General features: G+C 45.9%; 1 protein-coding gene and 1 pseudogene across 1 annotated transcript in view; one reads left to right on the forward strand and one right to left on the reverse strand.

Moving 5' to 3' along the window:
• LOC134366923 (H(+)/Cl(-) exchange transporter 4-like) overlaps positions 1-12,454 on the forward strand; it is a 36,455-nt gene extending 24,001 nt beyond the window's left edge. The window contains 5 exon segments of the mRNA XM_063083489.1: positions 1,383-1,815; positions 1,818-1,927; positions 4,596-4,782; positions 5,728-6,126; positions 12,234-12,454. Coding sequence (XP_062939559.1) covers positions 1,383-1,815; positions 1,818-1,927; positions 4,596-4,782; positions 5,728-6,126; positions 12,234-12,454 — 1,350 coding nt within the window.
• A 224-nt stretch (positions 12,455-12,678) lies between these two features.
• LOC134367158 (G-protein coupled receptor 143-like) overlaps positions 12,679-23,858 on the reverse strand; it is a 31,477-nt pseudogene continuing 20,297 nt past the window's right edge.

The raw sequence follows: 23,858 nt of genomic DNA on the forward strand, positions 1-23,858 counted from the left end.
CTGGTTCGTTGCCTTCCCCGTTCTCGGCCGCTGCCGCCTCGGGCTGTTCAGTCGCGGCGCGGCTCGGGCGCTCCCAGGAATCTTCTTTAATGCCGGCTTGAAACCTCAAATCCTGAATAGGGCAGCTGGCCACCTTCAGCATGGCCCCAGCCTCCAGGATCCTGTCTGCATCCACAGCAGCCCTGGTGCCATGTTCCCTGTTTCGAGACTTGCTTTTGCAGCTAAGAAACAGTTCTTTTCCTGCTCCACACTTCAAAGCTGTTGCCTGTAAATGAGGCAGCCTCTCCTTCTGGGGGCAAAGTGGCAGTCAGCCCTCACGACTGCACAGCAGCTGTGGTCCTCCCTTAAGAGATGACAAGAGGAAGGTCCACAAGTTTCCTGGTTGCCTGAGGCCCAGTGGCCGCCATTTCCACCTCAGCTACTCCATGCCAACTGCCGCAGCCACCGCCATCTTGAAACCCAGTTTCTGCCATTTAAAAATATTGTTTTAAAAATTGCCAGCATGACTTTTTTTTTTTTTGAAGATTTATAGTGACTTCTCTGTTTCTCAGAGCCAACTGAATTAAGCATTTTTGGTTTTGGTAACACTAATGGATCATTGCAAGGGTTAGCTGGTTGGCAAACGATTTCCGTAAAGGGCCAAATGGAAAATATTTCAGGCTCTGTGGGCCACACAGTGTCTGCTGCAACTGCCCAACTTGGCCATGTGGCCTGAAAACAGCCATAGACAACACATAGTTCGTGAATGGGCATGGCTATGTTCCCATGGGCACTGAAATTAGAATTTTCTTTTTTTTAATATCCTGTGTGTGTGTGTGTGTGTGTGTGTGTGTGTGTGTTTATCATTATGCAATTTTAACTTTCTTTGCGGCCTTTTACCATGAAATTAGAATTTTCTAGTTTTCACATGTCACAAAATATTGTTCTTCTAAGTAGTTCAACTCAAAAAAACCTTTTTTTTCTCCTCCAACCATTTAAAAATGTAAAAACCATTGTTAACTTGTATGCCTTATGAGTACTTTTGCTGGGTTGGAGTTGACCTGTGGGCCAGAGTTTTCCAACCCCTGAATCAAATCCAGAGGTTTATTTGCTTTTAGGAGGGTCTCTGTGCTATGAACAGAATTATGATTAACTATTTCTCTCTTTTAAAAAGTGGCTTAAGGCACCTTGCTCAGTATCCATTTTACTTTTAGACACAATTAGATCCCTTTGGTATCTTCATTAGTACATTTTGTCATACTTAAGCCTGGACAGACTGATGAAGTGAGTGCCGTTCGTCCATGTTTGTTCCTAGTGTGTCTCACGGTGGGCACCAGCAGGTGGCTCCTGACCAAACGGCCTCAACTCTGGCCAGTCTCTAATTTTCGACTTCTTCATCCCAGATCAGTTACTACTTTCCCTCGGAGACATTGTGGAGGTCATTTTTCACGGACCTGGTGGCGGCCCTCACTTTGCGATCCATCAATACCTTTGGGAACAGCCACCTCGTTCTCTTTTATGTGGACTATCACACGCACTGGCACATGGCTGAACTCTTCCCCTTCATCCTGCTTGGGGTGTTTGGGGGCTTGTGGGGAACCCTCTTCATCCGCTGCAACATCGCCTGGTGCAGGAGGCGCAAGACCACCCGGCTGGGGAAGTACACGGTGCTGGAGGTCATTGTGGTGACTCCCATCACTGCTGTCATTGCCTACCCCAATCCGTACACACGCCAGAGCACCAGTGAGCTCATTTCTGAGCTGTTCAACGACTGTGGGGCCCTTGAGTCCTCCCAGCTGTGTGACTACATCAACGACCCCAACATGACCTGGCCTTTGGTGACATTCCAGACCGGCCAGCTGGGTTTGGCATTTACACAGCCATGTGGCAGCTGGCCCTGGCGCTGATCTTCAAAATCGTCATCACCTTATTTACCTTTGGCATGAAGGTAAGTGAAGGGTAAGAAAGTGAGGGTGGGTGCTGGCGGGGGGAAGAACCCAAGTCCTTCTGGGGACAGCACCGTACTCTCCTGAACAAAATTGTCATGGGAGGAAAAGGGGATCTGACCTTTCTTGAATGTTCTCATGTGCTGGGCACTTGACATTCTTTCAATCATCAGGAAACAATTCTTTTAATAACCAACAAGCCTGTGAAATGAGTTTTTAATCCCATTTTACAACTGAGGAAGCTGAGGCTCAGAGACCCGGAGAGGCCTGATCAGACCCACAGCATATGGGAGACAGAGTTGGGCATGGAGCTCACTTCATCTCACTCCCAGACCAGGGGTGACCACAGCTTTGCCTGCTGGCAGGGTGATGCCAGGTGGTGGGACAATCCCGTGTGTGGCCCAGTTTGGATCGATGAGCATGCATTGAGCATCCGCTGTATCTAGGCACTGTACTAAGTCCAAGGTGTACAGCACTCGAAACAGAATGCTGCCCCTAAAGAGCACCTGCCTCTGGGAGAGACAGATGCAAACCCAGAGTTCTGAGACTGTGTGGCAGCACCTACGCTGCACACCACGTGATGGCCTCCCAGTCTGGGTGGGGCTGGGGCCACGACGGGGGCTCTTTGCACACATCGTCTCCTGATGAGGAGTGTCCTCAAGAGCTGTGGATGACACCGTGTGCTTTCCTCATTTTTGTTCCTAAAGCTGGAGAAGAGACAGCTTCTTTCTTCCTGCTTTTAAACACTGCGTTAAAGTCAGACATACTTTGAAAGCCCTTCCTAAAGAGCTTTCTTTTATGGAAACTGACATTAAGTTGTTATTGCTTTTTTTAAAAAAAATTGAGGTAAAGTTTACATAACCTGAAATTGATCATTTTAAAGTGTACATGTTAGTGGTATTAAGTACATTCACAATGTTGTGCAACTGTCACCTCGGTCAAGTTTCAGAACATTTTCTTCCTCTTCATAGGAGACCCCATGTCCATTAGCAGTCCCTCCTATTCTCTGCACCAGCAGCCCCTGGCAACCACCGATCTGCTTTCTGTCTCTATAGGTTTGCCTATTTCGGACAGTTCATTTTAATTAAATTAATTCATTTCGGACTGTCCTTGTGGGACTGGCTTTTTTCACTTAGCACAGTGTTTTCAAGGCTTATCCATGTTGTAGCCCGTGTCAGCCCTTCATTCCTTTTCTGGCTGAAGAGTGTTCCACTCTGTAGATTCCCCCACACGTTGTTTATCCACTCATCCTTTGATGGACATTTGCGTTGTTTCCACCTTTTGGCTATTGTGAATAGTGCTGCTATTGCTTACTTAAAAACAAAATGAAACTTTTATTAGAGTGTTAGAGTGTGATAAAAGAGTATCATATAGAGATGCATACAGCTTAATGAATTTTCACAAAACCCACATGCTTGTGTAACCAGCACCCAGGACCAGAATCACAACATTACCCAGCCCCCAGAGCCCCTGATGTGTTCCATTACTTTTGCTTTCTGTGTGGTATTTCTATGAATTGTCTTTTTTTAAAAAAGTCTAAGAAACGGTGTCTCTGGGTGTGTAGTGGTCAAACACAAACCCGAATCTGTGCCTTAAGAACAAGGATCGGTAGACTTTATTAAACAGTTGACTGTGTCTGATCCATCATCTCCTTGCAAAGGAATTTATTTTTGTGTCCAAGGAAGATGCTGGAGCATCTTCTGGTGCTTGCTGAGACTTTACTTTTAAGTTACATGGGATTAAATGGCGGTGGACTCAGGGGCACCCCATATAGGAGCAATTTCCTAAGGAATATTACAAACTCTAGAAATCACACCCGAGGATCTGAACTTCAGTTCTCCTGGCATCCTCAGACTGATGACCACCTGGGGCGACATAAATGCAGCTGTGGCTCAGGGTCTGCGCTCACGTCTCAATGAACACAGAGTAGTTGGGAGTGTCCTATAGCACGTGTACGGTCACCAGACAAACTAAAATGCATTAGCAGCCAGCAAAGTAAGCAACACGCTACTTCTAAGATCATTCAGTTTACATAGTTTGTTTCTTCGCTGCCGCTAACGTGGCTAGAAAATATTCAGGATACTTCTCGGAAGATGTAGTTGGTTAGGAAGATGGAACTGCCTCCCTCGTCTCTCTCTGACGGGTATCCACTGTCTATAAACAGAGCAGGAAGCGTTTGAAAGCTTTTTGGAAGATCGGGGGCAGCTGCGATGGTGCGTTCAACTTCTTTATTTTACCAGGGAGCAGTTGCAGGCTCTCTTCCATTTTCATGCTGTGGCTTGGCATTTAATTTTAAAAGCCAACCTGAATGACATGGCAAGGGGAGAGAGAAAGTCACGAGTGTCTCAAGTGACAGATGTTCACTTTGAATGGTATTTGCACCGGGGCTTATCATTCTTTAATCCACAGCAGGCAAACTGGGCCAGACTTTGCAGGGGAAGAAATGAAAGTGTAAAAGGGCATTCTCTCCATGTTGCAGTAGATGCGACCGACTCAGGAGGTCAAATCACTTGTCCCACCTTTTCCCAGCTGACTGATTTTGAAGAGTTGTGCCTCCTTTGAAGGCTGAGCAAAATGCAAGCAGTTCGAGTGGGCACCGTGGTTCCTGGGGATCGGGAAGGGGGACTCAGCTTCCTTCCCTCATGCTGCTTTTCTCTGTGCTCCCTCAAGATCCCGTCGGGCCCGCTCATCCCCAGCATGGCCGTGGGAGCAATGGCGGGCAGGATGGTGGGCATCGGCATGGAGCAGCTGGCTTACCATCATCATGACTGGATCATCTTCCAGAACTGGTGCAGGCCCAGAGCAGACTGCGTCACACCAGGGCTTTACGCAATGGTGGGAGCTGCAGCCTGCCTAGGTACAACCATAGGTGGGGCAGGGAGGGGGTGGGGGCACTGAGCTGGCTTAGAGGACTGGCGAGAAGGAAGACGTGGACTTGATCATTTGCATTACTCAGGATAGGCTAGGTTGTGCTGCTATAACGAGAATTCCCCCAAATCTCGGTGGCTCACACACCAAGGCTTATATCTTGCTCACTATATATACACACACATATATATATGTAAAAAACATGGGTGAACAGAAGATTCTTCCCACCCAGTCATTCAGGGGCCCAGGCTGATGGAGTCTCCACCATCTTACAGCCATACCACCTAGAACAGTAGTTCTTAACCAGGAGTGATTCTGCCTTTCAGGGACACTTGGAAGTATCTGAAGACACTTTAGGTTGTCACACCTGGGGAGGGAGGTGCCACTTGCATCTATTGGGTAGAGACCAGAGATGCTGCTAAACATGCTATAGTGTACAAGACAGCCCCTGACAACAAAGAATGCTCCAGTCCCAAATGTCCCTAGTGGTGAAGTTGAGAAACCTTGGTTTAAACTCCCTGGAAGACCAGGAGTCAGTATGGATTCTCCCTTTGAATACCAAGGGACACAAAGCTGGGTCTCTCTCCTCTATCTAGTCCCTAAGAATCCTAAAATTACAAGGCTTATGGGGTTGCTTGTTCAGTCAGATCCACTCGCCCAAAAGCCAGACGTTTGGGCCTAGGTGAGTGGACTAGCCAGAGTCCCTCGTTGGAGCAGAGCCCCCAGCAGGTGTGACTTACAGCTCCCTGACGCAATGCCACGTTGAAAAGAACCTGGCATCTGTTCCTGAGGCCTGAGCATGGGTGGCATGTGGGAATGTCCCCTTGGAAAATGTGTGAGGAGCATTTACAGCCGTCTATCCATTTCCACACATCATGCCCTCCCGAGACTCCGGGGTCGGGCTTCTGAATCTCACTTGTGTCTTGTGTTGCAGGTGGAGTTACCAGGATGACAGTGTCGTTGGTGGTCATCATGTTCGAGTTCACAGGTGGTCTGAAGTACATTGTGCCCCTCATGGCGGCAGCTGTGACCAGCAAGTTGGTGGCCAATGCCTTTGGGAAGGAAGGCATCTACGAGGCCCACATCCACTTGAACGGCTACCCCTTCCTGGATGTGAAGGACGAGTTCACCCACCACACGCTGGCCACCGACGTCATGCGGCCCCGTCGGGTAGAGCCGCCGCTGTCGGTGCTCACCCAGGACCGCATGACCATGGAGGACGTGGAGACGCTCATCAAGGACACCGACTACAATGGCTTCCCCGTGGTGGTCTCCAGAGACTCCGAGCGCCTCATCGGATTTGCCCAGCGGAGGGAGCTGATTCTCGCAATAAGTGAGTAAAGAGGGCAGCTCACCTTTTGTCAGGAGCCAAGAGGCAGCTCTGTGCCCCCCAGTGATCAGAGAGGTGAGAGAGAATGCGCGTCACGCCAGGGGCTCGCAAGCGTTCGTGTGTGCGTGGTCACCCGGGGATCTGGTGGAAATGCAGACGATGATGGAGCAGGTCTGGAGCGGAGCCCAGACTGCGCTCCTCATGGGCTCTCCATTGATGCTGATGCTGCTGGCCCCCAAGTCACTCTGTGAAGCACAAGGGCTCAGACTCAAGTCTTGCGTGGCTGGAAAGGGACCACGTGTTTGCAAGCAGCCCCCTGCGCCCGCTCCTCTGGGAGGCAAGCTGCAGATGCTGCCTTTTTGTGGAAGTGCTGGATGAAGCTCAGGAAGAGATGTGAGTAGCCCGGGCGAGCTGCTGCCAGAGAACGACTTTCAGGTGGGCTGTGCAGCCGCTGGGGCTTGTGAGGTCTCTGCCCTGCCACCTCCCTGCCACTGCACAGGCTTTCCTTCACTTCAGGGCTCTACATGTGATCCGGCTGTTAGCGGCCACAGGGGTAAATGATATCGCTCGAGTCCTCTCTGTGATTATTTTCCTCCTCGTGTTCCAACTGAAATCAGCTGCACCGAGGGGCAGGCTGTTGAGTTGGGGGAGGAGAGAAGGGGCAATGCCCAGGTGGGGGCACTTCAGAGGAGCAAGCCTGTGGGCCCCAGCAACCTAGGGCCGGCTGCTTTGAAAGGGGAGCAGGAGGAAGGATTCCGCAGACAGAGGGCACTGAGGGCCAGAGGCCTGGGCGTGAGTGTTTGGAAGCCCCGGGCAGGGAGGAGCAGTGAGCCTCGGAGATGCAGCCCTGCTGGACCTCAAGATGCAGCAGGGGCGGAGGCCAGCATAGCCCTTGCACCGGCACGTGGCCAATGCCTTCTGCTCAGCATCCTCGCTCCGAGATCTGCACAGCATCCAGCATCCTGTGGTAGTCGGGGGCCCATGGCCGGCTTCCGTGTGCATGTGATGATTTTTACTGTGCGTGCTATCTTCCAGAGTATTCGTAACGCTCATCAACGGGACTTGCCCTGGTCTCGTTGCCGATTGCCTCACCGCGAGCATGTCTTCACCAGAGAAACTGCTTGCTTCTCCCTGCCCTTTGTTTTTTATTTCTAAGGTGCTTCCCTTCAATTGCTAAATCCTCTTCCCAATATTAAGTAGCTTTTAAAATATCTTTAACGTATCTCCATCAAAGGCTTTATAAGATAAGCATAAGCTATGGCCTCTAATTTAGCTTGCTGTTCAAACATTTTTACTTCCCCCGAAGCAAAATTGATTTTGTATTTTAGACACCATAGCAAGTTTGTGCTTCACTGTTCAGTTTGTGTTCACTGTTTGTTGCTTTAATATAAGTCCTGTCCCTTAACAGGTAGGTGCTTTCAGGCCTAAATATTGCCTTCTAAATAACAAGTTTTTAAAAGTTGTTTAAGTAGGGTTGGGTTTCTTTTAAAGTAACGTATTCAGCAGCCTTTAAAAAATGTATTCAATCCCTGAAATCCTTTAAGCAAAGGTTGAAACTTAAAAACTAAAGTAATAAATGTCACAGCATCCATTATCTATTCTGTGGTTGCAGGCACAGCTGCTAAGAGACAGCTGACTAATTTCACTGAAACCCATTACTGTAGTCAAGGGGGAAGCACTAACTGTCGTCAAGTGGTTAGGGAAGACTCTTAGGCTTGCCCACTACACGCTCTCCTAGAAGCTGTGTTTGGAGCGTCTGAAGAGGCACCACACAGTGTCAATAGTACCTGTGTGCTTTCAGTCAGACCCGTAATAGTACAGAAGCAGCTATTTACACAGTTTGTGCCAAAGCAAGGAGTGTGTTGCTCTGAGGAATCACAAGAGCTGTTTTCCTGGTCTGTGGAAAGAGAAGAGTCCCTGTACTCTAGGGGAGAAATTCAGGACCTGTACTTGAGGAATTATCTGCCCTTTTATGAGTATAGAAATGTGACGTTCACATTTAGCCAGTGTCACTTTTAGGGGAAATGGGAGCAAAGATTACAGACAGATGCAAAATAGACGCGATAAAAAAAGAATGGTGAATGAGGTAAATGAGGAGTTTTCTTACACATCATGTTTACAATTGTAACAACCGCTCACATGAAGATGAAAATGTTTTATTTTCAATCCGTCTCTGGAATACCAAAGCACAGCTACGTCTCTGCTAGAGGGGGATTAGTTAGCACTGCCCGGGCAATGTGGCCATCTTCGCCACCACATGTTAACACATGGGGCAGTACGTGACCCGTGTTCCAATTCATGGTGAATGGGACTTGGCCTCTCGTTTCTCTTTGCAAGTATGAGTCTCTTTCTGTACTCAGCGGGGCTCAGGCTCTTCTAGTCTTGAGTTGTACAGTTAAGCCAGGAAGGCTTCAGAGAGGCCTCAATGGGAGCCACAGAGGCGATGAAAGGAGGGAAGGGTAGGGTGGCGGGGAAGAGTGGAGGGACCTCATCTCCTCGTCTGGTGGATGATTGAATGATGACTCTTCAGCACGTAGAAGATGCTCACTTGTAGAAAGTGGTCCACATCCAGGACTGAACAAGAGGATAAGTGTCACATCTGTTGGACAAGCTATTCAGAGGTACAGAGGTGTCTGCCTGGGAGGGCTGTTAATGATTGGACAAGATCATGGGGAACAGTAGTGCCATCTTCTTCTTTCTGCTGGGGATGTTAAAATATACATATATGTAAATATGTAAATATAGATATAGATATACAGATGGATGTGCAGGGGGACTTTTCCATGCTTTGGTAGACAATAACCTGTCATAAGATAATATGCTTTTTCTTCTATATAGTGTTTACTTTTTTATCCTATCATCTATGTACCAACCGCTACTGTGGTTGCTTCCAAGTTTTTATTTTAATCCTTTTCATTAATTACATCTGTTTTAAGGAAGCATTTCTGGTTAACAAGATGGTAGAGTATTTCCTCCCTAAACACATAATTACTCTAAAGTAGGGGTTCTCAACCTTAGCACGATGGACATTTGGGGCTGGATCGTTCTCTGTGGTGGGAACTGTCCTATGCACTGTAGGATGTTTAGCAGCATCCCTGGCCTCCACCCACCAGATGCCAGGAGCACCTCCCCTTCCCATTTGTGACAACCAAAAATGTCTCCACACATTGCCAAATGTCCCCTGGGGGTGGGGGTGGGGGCAAAATTGCTCCCAGTTGAGAACCGTTGCTTTAAAGCCACTTAATAGCTTACCAGATGTGTGATTATTTCTAGTCTTTTAAAATTTCTTGGCCTATCACAGTTTGTAAAATTCATCTTACAAACGCTATTGATTACGCCCTCTGTGTACAAGGGTACTTCAATAAGTTCATAGGAAAATAGAATTAAAGGTTGTATGAATCTTTCCGTGAACTTTTGAAGTATCCTTATATTGCTGCTAGAAAGTAGAATGTCAAGTTGAATAACCTCAGCGGCTGCTCATAAAATGTACATCATATTTCAGGGGCCGTGGTCACTGAGAGTAGTTCTAGTAGAATATATGACAAACCTCCTATGTTAAAGACAGTTATAAAAAAGTTTAACTACTTTAACTTTAAAACATTTAAAAATAAGGACTATTAGGTTTTTAAAAAAGTAAAAGTAATACACGCTCATAGAATATTGGGGAAATTAGAAAAAAAAAGGAAAAATTTAAAAAGGCATCCACTTTCTTATCACCATAGAAGGACATGGTTAATATTTACTGCATTTAGAGCATTTCCTTCCTGGCTCTTAAAAAATATGTTCATTTTGGGCTATATTTTTTTGGTTTCTTTCCCAACATGGGCTCCCAAGAGTCCCTGGGGCCTGTGAGTCTATTGTTTCCTACCACTAGCTCATCCCCTGGGTGAGGAGTTGGTTTATTCTTTCATACAGAAATATTTCTTGAGCGTCCAGCATGTGTTGGTGCTATCCTAGGAGCTGTGGGTCCGTGGATGACAATACGCAGTCTCTGTCGTCTGTGAACTTATGTGCTATAGTTTTGTTGCAGGCATTTTGGTGACTGACAAAGAATTCTGGTCCAAACTGGGAGTAGGTGGTTCACTCTAGTAGAGAGTTGCAAAAAGCTTTCTTGCCGGTTCTTCTTCCATTCACCAGCTTTTGGCCTATACATAGCACCTCTAACCCCAAAGTTAATATACGTGCTTATAAAAGAGTTCCAAAGTGGCCTAGCAGAGCCCTTCTGGAGAGAGCAACAGTTGCCGGTGTTGGAGCACAAGCTCAGATCTCTGGCTCAGACCCTAGCTGATGCCTACGATTCTTGTTTGGCAGTGAATAGCTCATGGGCTTTCCTTCCTAATGCCTCCTACGTGAAATAGGCTCTGTTCTACATGGCAGGCAGCACCAGATACACTGTCATTTGGTAGACCTACCACTCATTCATGCGTGCATTTAGCAAATATCTGTTTTGTGTCTACTGTGTGCTAGGCATTGTCCAGGCACTGGGAGTGCACTGGAGAGCATGATTTCATTGAAGTAGTGGCTGTTAGAATCAGAGCTTTAAACCCAATCAGTAAATTCAGAGGAAATATAAGCTTGTTATTTATTTTAGGAAGTAGATTGATGGTTCACTAAGTCATATTCGATTTTATAAGAGGTTCGGCATATCCATGTGATCAGTTCTTAATTGGGGTCTGTGGCTTGATTCAATCCTGACATTCAACCTGTTAAAATAGATGGAAATCTTGTTACGTGGGACATTATGGGAGTCAGTGGTCTACAAAAATGAGCAAGTATGTGTTGACCGCTGCCTCCCTGCCATAGTGCTTAAAGATGGAAGCATCTTGGTTTAGGAGAGAGGTATACAGTGTGTATCATGCACGATCTACATTTGAAAACATGTAGTGCATCAGTGTCGTCTGGTGTTTGTGGTTGAATCATATTCTATTTGATGTAACTGGATTTCACCTGACCCATATAATGTGCAGGCATTTGCCCAGCAGGCCCACTGTTCTGCTTTTAAACAGAGACCCCCTTTCAGACTCAGCCTGACCCCAAACACTGCCAGATTTCCATTAAAGTACTCTATTGTACTAAATGGCCTTAGAGGAGGCAGTTAGAATTTTATTTTTGAAAGAACAATATAGGTGAATAGTAGTCTTGAGAAGGCAAGAAATGTTATTACAGAAACCAGGATCCATTCTAAGGCTAGCCTTGCTGTATATTTTCCCTAAGCTTTTCTCATGAACCAAAAGAAAGATTAAAATTCCAACAGAAGGAAAATCGCCTTGGAGAAATATCTTGAGACCGATGGATTTATTTCATGCGTGACTTAAAATAGCCCGGGTTTCGAGTAGTGAATTAAGCTGTGTTTCTAATGAGTTCCTGTTACCCTACTTTTCTTCAGCTTTCTTTCACATGGCCTTGCCTACAGACAGAAACAGGCTAATTGCTACCATAACAGTTTTACTATCTTTCTTTGAGAAATCCACCAAATGGCCCATTTTTAAGACAGGAGATCCAAGGGGTTGGGGGATGTAGCTTTTCTGAGGTCGTTTCTTTGCACCCAAGGGCCATATTTGGGATTGAGCTGCATTTCTGGGCTGTGAGCCTGGGCTGGTCTTATTGGTTCCTTCTTCCTCTCAAATTTCATTATGCCATTTGGGCCAGTTATGATTGATTTTGTAAAAAAAAAAAAAAACGTAAAAACCAATGTATTAAGGTTATTGGGCAGCTAAGTGAGGTTTCTTGTCCCGTCAAACTTCAGCCTCTGAGCAGATGGAGGAGTGTTAGGAAAGCAAGAGTGGAGGGCCCTCAGCTATTAGGGGTTCCCTGGATTGCAGGAGGGAAGCCATGAATATCCCCAAAGGAGCCGTCTTGATCAGACCCATTTTGCAAGACTTTGGCAACCAAAGATCTGGTCACAGCAGGGGGAACCTGTCATAGCATAGCTTAAGAGAGATGCCAGTTTCACAGATCTTTGGCTGAAGCCCCTCATTAAAAATGTGCAGTTTGTCCTCTAAACCCCTTTTCTGTAGGATTCGAGGATGCCGTGTGGGGCTATGGGGTGGGGGGAGTTGCTCAGCCAGGATTTTTGTGTGGCTTATTGTTCCTGCTTGTCCCCGTTCTAGAGAATGCCAGACAGAGGCAGGAGGGCATCGTGAGCAATTCCATCACGTACTTCACAGAGGAGCCCCCTGAGCTGCCGGCCAACAGCCCGCACCCCCTGAAGCTGCGGCGCATCCTCAACCTCAGCCCTTTCATGGTCACGGACCACACCCCCATGGAGATGGTGGTGGACATCTTCCAGCAACTGGGGCTCCGGCAGTGCCTGGTGACACGGAGTGGGTGAGTGGCGGGACAAGTGTGGACAGAATGTGTACCATGGCCGGACTCGGGAGAAAAAGATGCATCGTCAGCCCTTAGGGAACTCACGGTCTGCTGGGGTGGACCAGTGCTTGCCAGGTGATGTCAGGGAGTCGTGGTGAGTGTATTTAGAAGGAAATGTACAAGGAGCTCTGGGACCTGGAGCCAGGATGGCCAGTGCAGCCCAGGAAGGCAGGAGAGGCTTGCAGGCTACACTCCTGTCTGGGCCGAGTCTGAGGGTGGAGTCAAAAACGGGAGGAGCCAGAGGAGAGGGGCTTGGTGCTGCTTTTCTATCACCCGGATGGTACTTGGCTCAGGGAGAAAGTATGGCCAATTCTGTCCTAACGCAACATAGGCGTTCCTCAAAATCACAGCGCTCTGCAAAAATGAGCAGTGCAGACCACAGGACTTATGGGGAAAATGGAGTTAGGCGCACAACACTCAAAAACTTCATCAGTGACATGTTTAAAGAAGAGATGGAAACATAATACAAATGGTAGTGCCATTTTATACAGTTAAAAAAAGGGGTGAGAGGAAGTAGAGAAAAGGAGAAAGGGGCAGGGCCAGCCTGTGGCTCACTTGGGAGAATTCGGTGCTGATAACACCAAGGCCATGGGTTCGAATCCCATATAGGGTGGTCGGTTCGCTCACTGGCTGAGCGTGCTGCTGACAACACCATGCCAAGGGTTGAGATCCCCTTACCGGTCATCTTTAAAAAAAAGAAAAATGAAAAAGGAGAAAGGAGGAGGGGAAGGGAGGGGGAAGAAGGGGGGGGAGGAGATCCATGTGACCCAGGCAATGGAACCAAGCACGTTCTCGCCTCTGCCTAAGGTGCTTTGCTCTCCTGTAGCTTTCTACCTTGCACTGTCAACTCAGAATTTGATTTAACAAATGTTGTTCAGGCAAAGGTGAGTCTGGGAAACATCCCTCCATTTGTGTGGTTCCCTTGGTTAACTTCATGTGTTTGGTTTGTTAGCTCCAAACCAAAGCACAGGGACTGAGGAGGCTAGTGCTGTCCTCATTTTAAGGTTCTTGTGAATCAGATCTTTCCCAACTCGGAAGCAACATAAGCATTAATTCTGTGCAGCACAGAGTGGGCCTCTCCGCCAGTGGAGACTTCAGCTCATGCATGCCTTTCTTATTGTAAATGTAATATAATCAAAACACCGGGGGAGAAGTCTACCCATGGCGCTTCCACCCTATTATCATTTCTTGTATTTCCAGCCAATATTTTTATAGACATATGTGTTTATGTAGTTGTAACTGGTATAATTTCATATCCTACCTTGTCCACTTAATATCAGAAATTTCATAAGAGTCATTTTAAAAATCTGGGTAACATTCCACCAGGATGAAAGACTATAATGTACTTAACCACCCCCCCACTTTTTTTTTTCAAATTTGGGTTTCCTATAATGCTTTATAATTATGGATAATGCTACTAGAAATTTCTTCATCCCTATGGCTTCTTCGTCGTCTGAAATACTCCTTCAAGATAAAAGATCTGATATTGTGAGTCTGCCTGACAGTTTTGATGCACTGTGCCAAATTAATTTACCAGAGTTGTATCCATTTAATAATGATCCCAATAATGAATGAAACCTGGTAGCTTAGCACACAAAGGCCAGATATAGGTAGCCCAGGAAACTATTCAACTCACTATATATTTATATGACAATACATCATACTTCTGCGTGTTTTTTCTTTCCAAGCTGAAAATTTTATATCTACCTACCATAATAAGCCACGTGGTCTTAGCTGCACTTCTCACACCTTTCAAAGAGCCTCCATTGATATCTGGTTGCATTTCAAGATAGAATAAAAGGCTTTCATTGATGATATTTGACAACCAACTGTTAGAAAGAAAATGGCCCATGGATAAAGAGAACATGCAACAAAATTCACTTTTAAATGCTGAGGTCAGGGAACGATTTCTACCAAGGCCTAAAATTCCTAATTCCTGGTGGAGGGAAGACCACTTCAGCAGTAAGAAACCACAAGGAACCAGCACACCAAGAATTTAATTTAAGAACTATGACTCCTCGCACTCTAAAGCAGAGATCAGCAAATCCTTCCAATGGTAACACTCAGTGCCACTTCAGGGTATAAAGTTCTAGCACTGTGTCAAATAACCCAGAATTCATTCTTTGATTGAGGAGTAACCCGAAGTTTCGATGTAGACCAAAACAAATCTTATTTTGACATTTTATGCTGGAACTTTAAAATGTTACTCTTGGGGGTCAGTGAAGTTTGATATGATGAGCTGAGTGTATTTTTAGTGAGAGATAATTTAAGTCTCTCCTAGGAGGGTGTTCAAACAAATCTCCTAATATCAGATTAGTTATTAAGACCACAAACGCTTGCCCTGTCCTGCAAAGTGTTGATTTGCTGCAGTGCAGGCTGTTCTAATTTCCACCTTTTTTGCACTGGCTACAGGTCTACTTTCAAAGCATCCACCTGTCCTTTTGGGTAGGACACCAGTGATGAGGAAAACTGAAGAGCAAAATTGCTCAGCCTGTTCTCTGCCCTTCGTGACTGAGGTATGAGTCTTTACACGGAAGATGTGCGCTTGCTCCTCTGTGAGATACAGAAATTCTGGTGTCACGATTGAGGCACATGGGTGGATTTAGAAAGCATGATCAACTGCTTCATTTCAGTTAATCCCAGCAATGAGATGAAATACTGGATGTATATGGCAGGGACATTTCAAAACTAAATCGGGGAGTTCTTGTTCTAAGAGCGTTATATATAATTTGAGTACATTTGGATATTCTTCCAGAAATTCATACACTCTGGACTTGCTCTCCTTTCCTCCATGTATTTCCTCAAAGGGCACCTACCACTGTTTCAAAGATTTCCTCTCCAAAGACTCTCCTCTTTGGAACTTCCAGGTCACATTTGGAAAAGCAAAAGGGAAAACCATTTGCTTATCCCTTACCACAAGCAATAAAAAAAAAAAAAAAATAGAAGAAAGGTTACCAAATAATTAAACCAGCATTATTTTGAAAAATCGGATCTTGATCACAGCTCCCATCCATCGCTCGTTCTCCGTGTAAATGCCTTGTCGTCCTTTTAGTAAAGAGGCCACTGGGAGGAACAGAAGGGAACCACACACAGTGTTCATTATTTCGGTTTACTGAGTACAGAGAGCAGAATCAGAGCAGATGTGAGCCCATAATCAAAACCAGAGAGCATGAGGCAAAGCAAGCTACTGACCTCCATGCCTCACAACTTCCAATTTCGAGTCCTCCTAGACACTAAGGAATATATATTTTAAAAATTTTTACTTTGAAGCAATGTTAGATTGACTTAAAAATTGCAAAGGTAGCTCAGAAAGCTTCTGTATACCTATACTCTTTGCCCAGCTTCCCCCCAGTGTTAACAATTTACACAACCACAGTACGTTTGTCACAAATAAGAAATTAACAGTGATCTGAACTAAGCTTCCAGTTTTATTTGGATTTTACTAGTTCAGGGACTATATTTTTAAAAGTTTATTTTTCTCTATTATAAAATCATACACACCTGTTATTTTAAAATACTTAACTATTTTAAGTTTCTCCTTATAGACAAGTTAGAAAGTATAAAACTTTACAGAAGAATTAATGACCCATGGTCCCTCCATCCAGAGACAACCAATGTTAACGTTTTACTGTATTTCTTTTCAGTCCTTTTTTCTATGAGTCATTTTCATTGGTTTGATATACTTAAATCACTATTTTTTACTTAATTTTGTAAAAAAATTCCTGTGTTCAATACACCATATTTAAATGTAGATATAAAAAGACTGGTCCAAAGAGCCGCAATAATTTCCTGCTCCTAGTGGTAGAGTACTTTAAACAATGTTTTAAAATTCTAAAATCAACAGCTGATCCTCAAACAACCTTTCTGTTAAGGCAAACTTCCTTATGCCCATTCTGCCCTTGAGGGATCCACAGCAGCCCGAGGAAGCTGGACACTTGCTCCAGGTCACCCTTCCTTGAAGAGGTGGTAGGGGCTGGAATGGAAATCCCCAGTCCCAGCCCAGAGGTCTTTCCCTAACATTCTACTGACTCACGATACTCCTCTTATCCAGTTCTTCCCATTGCATCTGGCTCATTTCCTGTTTCCTGCCCATCTGAGAAAAGACACAAGCCAAGAGCATCATGGGACTGACCAGGCTCCAGACTCCTCAGTCTTTGCTGCATCCCTTCCCCCCACCCCTTCTCTCCCCTTCTGCTACTACCTCACCTCCACAGTTTCCTAAGGCCATTCCTGGGAGCCTCTAAGGCGTGCCAAGGGCAGACCCAGCATGAGCCCTGCACAGAAATGAAAGGCCAACTTGTCCTGGCCTTGAGATAACAAACGTTGACAGACAATGTGTGTGGTCCATGACTAAACAGGCTTGCTCATTTTCATTTCTTAAACCTGTTTAATTTATCCAACTGTATTCTGCTTATGCCTCTGGAGGATGATGAATGGGATCAACTGTCCTGGATAATTCCAGAAGGATGACATGCCATTATCTGAGCCCCAGACATGGGGTCCTACCCAGTGTCCATGTACCCGGAGAACTTCCCTATTATTTACCTGCCGTCACTGTCTTTTGGAACAGGATGGGGTTGGTCACAAGGACAAGGAGCAGTGGCAAGTACGTGGTGACATAGTGGGGGATGGTGTGGTCCAGACCCCTTTCACACCTGAGGGAAGAAAACTGAGTCATTCTTCTTGAATGCAAAGCTTTGGCTAAAACATGCAGACTTATCTGGAAGCCGATATAAGAGGGTGAGGGCGAAAAGGGAAATGCATAAATCTACTTCTGACCCTGCCAAAAGGAAATCTGACTCATTCCTCATGTCTGAGAACAAGCAATAATTTGCAGGAGAATAAGGAAATCAATCATGTTTCTGTCTCATAAATGGGAGGACCTGTAAGGCATTTAAGGAAAAGACACTCTGGGGTAGAGGATTCCCTACATGTGGTCTCTTCAAGGAAAAAATCACAAAATTCAAGTAGAAACAAAGGCACTCAACTAGTTAGGTTTTGAGCACTTACTACATGCTACACATTAGCCAGTAGCATGAATGACATCTCGTCCCTCTCCCTGAGCAACTCAAAATACCTGAGCTTCATATTTCAAAGGAAATTTGTTCTCATGATTATGGATATCAATTTTTTCTGTGATTCTTTTCAGGGAAAAGGACAAGGTTTTATACTGATGAGTCATAGGCATTGCCGGTCACCGTAGGATGTGTGGGGAGCCACACAGTGGATGTTACCAAGTAGGAACTATCAGCTAAGAAATGCATAATGTAGGAGAGAAGAAAAATGGTGCAGAGGCAAAGAGAACCAAGGCAAAGGGGAGAGAAGATGGAGCAGGCCCAACCAAAGGGGCAGGCAGAAAAGCAGATGACAGCCAGCCCCTGTGGCCACAGAAGGTGAAATGATAAAAACAAAAGCACTTTTAATATTCATGGAGCGTTCAAACCAAAAGGAAAAAAATGGCAGAAAATATGAAAAATCAGGCAGGAAAAATGCAATACCCATCTTGCCATAGGAAGGATTTCCATGCTGCCACCTCCTTTTTAACAGGCACTTTCATCTTCAGCTATGAAGGCTGCAATGCAGTCTGGAAAGGCTCAAGGGGAGAAAGGAAGACAAGGAGCAAGAGAAGTGACTCCACTGCCAAGACAGAAAGTACATGCAAATGAGAGTGAGCCTGCGAGCTTGAAAGACACCAAAGGCTCTAGGTTGGGAGATGTGAATACTAAGAGGTGATTTTGGATTAAGATGCTTCCTGAAGACCTGACCGCACCTCGGGGCACCTTGTGAGCCCCCCAGGAATCACGCCCTTAGGCTCAGATTCCACTTTGCCAGGGGTCTCCAGGGTCCCTCAGGTGAGGGCAAGCGACAGAAACTCCCTTTCCAATTAAGTGCGTTCTCTTATAGCAGCTGCTGACACTGTATCTGCCCTGTTCAAGTTCTCCAGGAAAGAGAGCGCACGAATGGATCTACACGGAGCTCCTGTGAGTATTCACCGTTGATAAGGCAAAACCAGTTTGGAGACCTCTAACTGAGTAGCTGAAAGAAATTGAAAAAGAAGGGGGAGAAATGATCTACACCGTGGGCCAGCAATTTTTTTCTGTAAAGGGACAGATAGTAAATATTCTCTGCTTTGTGGGTCATACCACAGTCTCTGTCACAACGACTCTACTCTGATGTTGTAGTGCAAAAGCAGCCATAGACAGTACATAAAAAAATGGGCTGTGTTCCAATAAAACTTTATGTACAAAATCAGGCAAAGGGCCAAATTTATCCTGAGGGCTGTGCTGTGCTGATCCCAGTCCACACAGCCCTAAAATCACAGGTACTGCTCACCTGTTTTCCAGTTTTCCATAGGAAGTTAGAGTATATGTCCTTGCAGGTGCCTTGAGGCCTTGTAAATGGTTGCATTGATGGGATTTTAAACTTGGAGAAATGCCTGAAACAGTTTCAGTGGCCACATCTTCCTGCATCTGTGTTCAGGGTAGCCAAGAGTGCAGGATGGAAGAAAAGGGAGAAAGCGCAGGAAGCAGAGGCACAGAATTAGCTCCTCCCAGAGCTCCCGTTTGCTTCTCATCTTGAACTCCTGCTTAAAATGTTAAACTCACCTGCTCCTCCAGAGGAAGTGTGAAGAATAAAAATTAAAGAGTGGGCATGAGGAAGCTTCACCAATACGGAGAGGATATACCAAAAGCTTTGCATACCTGCTGTGAGCACGCAAACGAGAAAAGCAGAGGCCGGGAAGGAAATCACGGGTGCAAGGCCCTGCAGCGAGCCCTGCAGGTCGTGATTGTGAGTGGCCTCACATGGCACAAGACAATGGCGTGACCTGCAAGGTGACCCCTGTGGCTCAGGGCATGTCCATTTCCTGCAGAACACAGAATGGGCCTGGGGTTGGAACACCTGGGCTGCCAGGCGTGCTGGCTTACCTGGACACAGAAGGGTAGTAAAGCATGACAGCTCCCTCCAGGCAGAGTAGGGTGGCCAGGCCCCAGGCCATGATGTGGTACAGCAGGATGGTGCTGGAGAGGAAAAAAGCAGGCAGCAACAGCATAGGAGGACAAAAAAGTCCCCAGTGAGACCACCAGACTGCTTCCATGCCCTGGAAAGGTCAGGGAAGTACACACACAGCAAAACCCTTCTACAGAGAGTGTCCTTATGTTGCTACTGAGGTTGTGGATTGTGGTTTTTTGGTTTTTTTCAATCAAGGTGAAATGCATGTAACATAAAATTACCTATTTGAATGTGAACAATTCAGTGGCACTTAGTACATTTGCAATATCATGCAACCACCTCTGCCTAGTTCCAATGCATTTTCATCCCCCCAAAAGGAGACCCCATACCATTAAACAGTCACTCCCCATCCCACCACCCCCAACCCCTAGCAACTGCTGCTTCCTGTTACTTTCCATCTCTGTGAATTTGCCCATTCTGGACATTTTATATAGATGGGATCATACAGTATGTGGCCTTTTGTGTCTGGCTTCTTTCACTTAGCATAATATTTTTAAGGTTCATCCATGTGACACAATGTGTCAGAACTTCATTCCTTTTTATTGGTGAATAATAATATGCTATACGGTTATATCATATTTTGTTTATTCATTCATTCGTCAATGGATATGTAGTTCCACCTGTTAGCTATTGCGAATGGTGCTGCTATGAACATGCATGTGCAAGTGTTTCTCTGAGTCCTTGCTTTCTTTTCTTTTGGGTCTACATCTAGGAGTGGAGTTGCTGGGTCAGATGGTATTTCTACATTTAACTTTTTGAGGAACCACCAAACTACTTCCTGTAGCAAATGTACCGTTTTACATTCCCACCAGCAATGTACAAAGATTCCAGTTCCTCCATATCTTTGTCAACACTTGCTATTTTCCACTTTTGATTTTAGCCAGCCTAGGGGACTGGCTGCTAATTTTGAGACTTGACCTAAATGGGACCCACTTTCAATAAAACCATGGAATAGACAATTCCATCTCTAGTACCCTCTGAACAAATTTTTCAGTTCCCATCTACTATATACTGAATGTTTGTGTCCCCTCCCACACATAAATTCCTATGTTGAAATTCTAACCCCAAGGTGATGGTGTTAGGAGGTGGGGCTTTGGGTGGAAATGAGGTCATGAGGGTGGAGCCCTCATGAATGAGATTAATGCCCTTATAAAAGAGAACCCAGAGAGCTCCCTCATCCCTTCCACCATGTGAGGACACAGTGAGAAGGCACCATCTGTGAACCAGGAAGTGTGCCCTTATCAGACACCAAATCTTCTGGCACCTTGATCTTAAACATCTAGCCTCCAGAACTGTGAGCAATAAATGTCTATTATTTATCCACCCAGCCTGTGGTACTTTGTTAGAGCAGCCCAAATTAGCTAAGACAATATCTCACAGGCCTGGTACCTGTGCCTTGCTCCTCTCAACCCTCCAAGCCCACTCAGCCTCCCTCTTATCCACAGCCTGCTAGCCTAATCCCAGGAATATGCCCTGAGGCCAAAACACCTGGTGATTACTAGCAGCATGATCTGGGCCGAACCCTCTTCTCAGAGCCTTGGGTTGCTCTTAGTCACAGGAAAGATAAAACTCTCAATGGCCTGCCTGTGCCACTATAGTCAGGGCCAGTGGACATAAGGCCATGAAGCTGTCCCAGAACTGTAAACCAAATAAACTTCTGTTCTTTATAAATTACCCAGTCTCAGGTATTCTGTTACAGCAACACAATAATGGACTAATGCAGAAAATTGGTACCAAGGAGTGGGGTGTTGCTATACCTATAGCTAAAAATGTGGAAGCGCCTTTGGAACTGGGCAATGGGCAAAGGTTGGAGGAGATTGGAGGACCTAAAAGAAGACAAGAAGATGAGGGAAAGTTTGGAACATTTTAGGGATTGTTTAAATGGTTGTGACCAGAATGTTGATAGAAATGTGGACAGTAAAAATCATGCTGATGATGAGGTCTCAGGTACAAAAGAGGAACTTATTGGGAATTGGACAAAATACCACCTTTGCTACACCATAGTAAGGAACTTGGCTGCATTGTGTTCATGCTCTAGGACTTTGTGGAAGGTGAGACTTAAGAGCTGTGAACCAGAATGTTTGGCAGAAAAAATTTCTAAGCAGCAATGCATTCAGGAAGCTGCATGGTACTTGCAATAACCATAACTCAGCAGTTATGGCAGAAAAGGCATGATGTAAAGCCAGAACTTAAAAGAGAAGCAGAGCATAAAGATTTAGAAAATTTGCAGCCTGGACATGTGGTAGAGAAGCAGAGAGCAGGAGAAAAACGCAAGGGTGAAGCAGATAGACTGGTTGCTAAGGACATTAGCTTGGCGGTGAGGCAGCCAGGTGCTAACAGGCAAGGCAATGGGAGAAAAGCAATGATGACATTTCAGAAATCTGGAAGGGCACCTCTCCAACCACAGGCCTCTGAGGCATAGGAGGCCCAAGGTGTCCCAGAGAACAGACCTGGGGCACCACTTCCATCAGGAACCCACTCCCTGCATCCCAGCTGCTCCAGCTGGAGCATCCCTGCCTCAAGCAGCCCCAAGTGTGGTTTGTGTAACACCTCTGGAGAACAGAAGCTGGAAACCATTTTGTGAAGGTTAATTCTAGGTGCCAACTTGGTTAGATGAAGGAATGCTGAGAAACCTGGTAAAACTATCTTTTCAGGTGCGTCCATGAGGGTGTTTCCAGCAGAGATTAGTATGAGAGTCTGAGTGGGCCGGGTGGGAAAGACCCACCCTCAGTGTGGGTGGGAACCATCCAATCTGCTGGGGACCCAGAGAGAACAAAAGACAGAGGAAAGAGGTGAAGCTCTCTTGATCTGCTGGAGCTGGGATAAACTCTTCTCTCCTGTCTGTGGACATTAGAGCTTGAGACTCTTCAGCTTTAGGGATCCAGGACTTACACCACGACTACCATCAGCTTCCCTGGTTTTGAGGCCTTTGAACTTGGAGTGAGCCACGCTACTGGAATGTAGCTTATAGACAGCCCATCGTGGGACTTTTCTTCATATCCACGTGAGCTAATTCTCCTAATAAATCCCTCTCATATAATTATAATGTTTTCTATTGATTCTGTCTCTCTGGAGATCCCTGACTAGTACACTTGGTGGCATCCACATCATGTTAAGTCTTCAGGCTGGCAGAACATGAGAACTATGGAGGTATGGCAGCCTCCACTCCAATTTCAGATTATGTACAGAAAAGCCTGGGGGCCCAGGCAGATACCTGCCACACATGTGGAGCCACTGCAGAAGCCATCTACTAGAGCAATGCCAAGCAGGAAAGTGGGATCGGAGCTCCCACAGAGACCTCCCCAACAGAGAAATGTCTAGGAGAGCCAACACAGCAGGGCTGCCACCAGGACCCCAGAGCTGTAGGGCCACTGGCAACATGGAACGCCCACCTGGAAAAGCTGCAGGCACCAGTGCAGCTCAATGGGCTATGCCTTGCACAGCACTGGGAGTGTGGCTGCCCAGTGCTTTGGGGGCCCAGATGCTCCATTGTGCCCAAGATGCAGGACTTGGAGTCAAAGAAGATTATTTTGGAGCTTTAAGACTTAATGTCTATCCTGATGTGCTTTGGGCTTGTTTGGGGCCTGTTTCTCCTTTCTTCTGGTCTACTCCTCCCTTTTGAAATGGGAATGTGTAGCCAGTGTCTGTTCCACTATTGTATCTTGGAAGTAGATGAATTTGGTTTTGATTTTTACAGGTTCGTGGCTGGAAGTTTTGCCTTTGGTCTCAGATGAGACTTTGGACTTTGAAGTTGGTGCTGGAACAAGCTAAGATTTTGGGACTGCTGGGATGGAATAATTGTATTTGTATGTGACAGTGACATGAGTTTTGGGGGGCCAGGGGCAGAATGATAGTTTGGATGTCTTGCCCCCACCAAAACTCACATGGAAATCTGACCCCAATGTGGCAGTGTTGGGAGCTGTTTGAGTCATGGGGTGGATCCCTCATGAATGGATTAATGCTCTCCCTGGGGCAGGGGGGATTAATGCGTGAGTTCTCATTCTATTAGTTCCCATGAAACCTCGTTGCTTAAAAAGACCCTGGCACCTCCTCTCTCTCTCTCTCTCTTGCTTCCTCTTGCCATGTGATCTGCTTGTACACACCAGCTGCCTGCTACTTTCAGCCATGAGTAGAAGGAGCCTGAGGCCCGTGTCAGATGCAGCTGTCCCAGAATCATAAGCCAAATAAAGCCCAGTTCTTTATAAATCACCCAGTCTTGGGTATTCTGTTATAGCCACACAAAAACGGACTAACAGGTCCCCACTGCTTTCTATTACTTATGATATGAGGCTGGCCATTGAGTTTGAGGACAGTAAGGACAGGAAATTTGAGGACAGAATGTAGGAGGACAGGGA

Source organism: Cynocephalus volans, chromosome X, assembly GCF_027409185.1.
Source record: "Cynocephalus volans isolate mCynVol1 chromosome X, mCynVol1.pri, whole genome shotgun sequence".
Classification (NCBI taxonomy): Eukaryota; Metazoa; Chordata; class Mammalia; order Dermoptera; family Cynocephalidae; genus Cynocephalus; species Cynocephalus volans.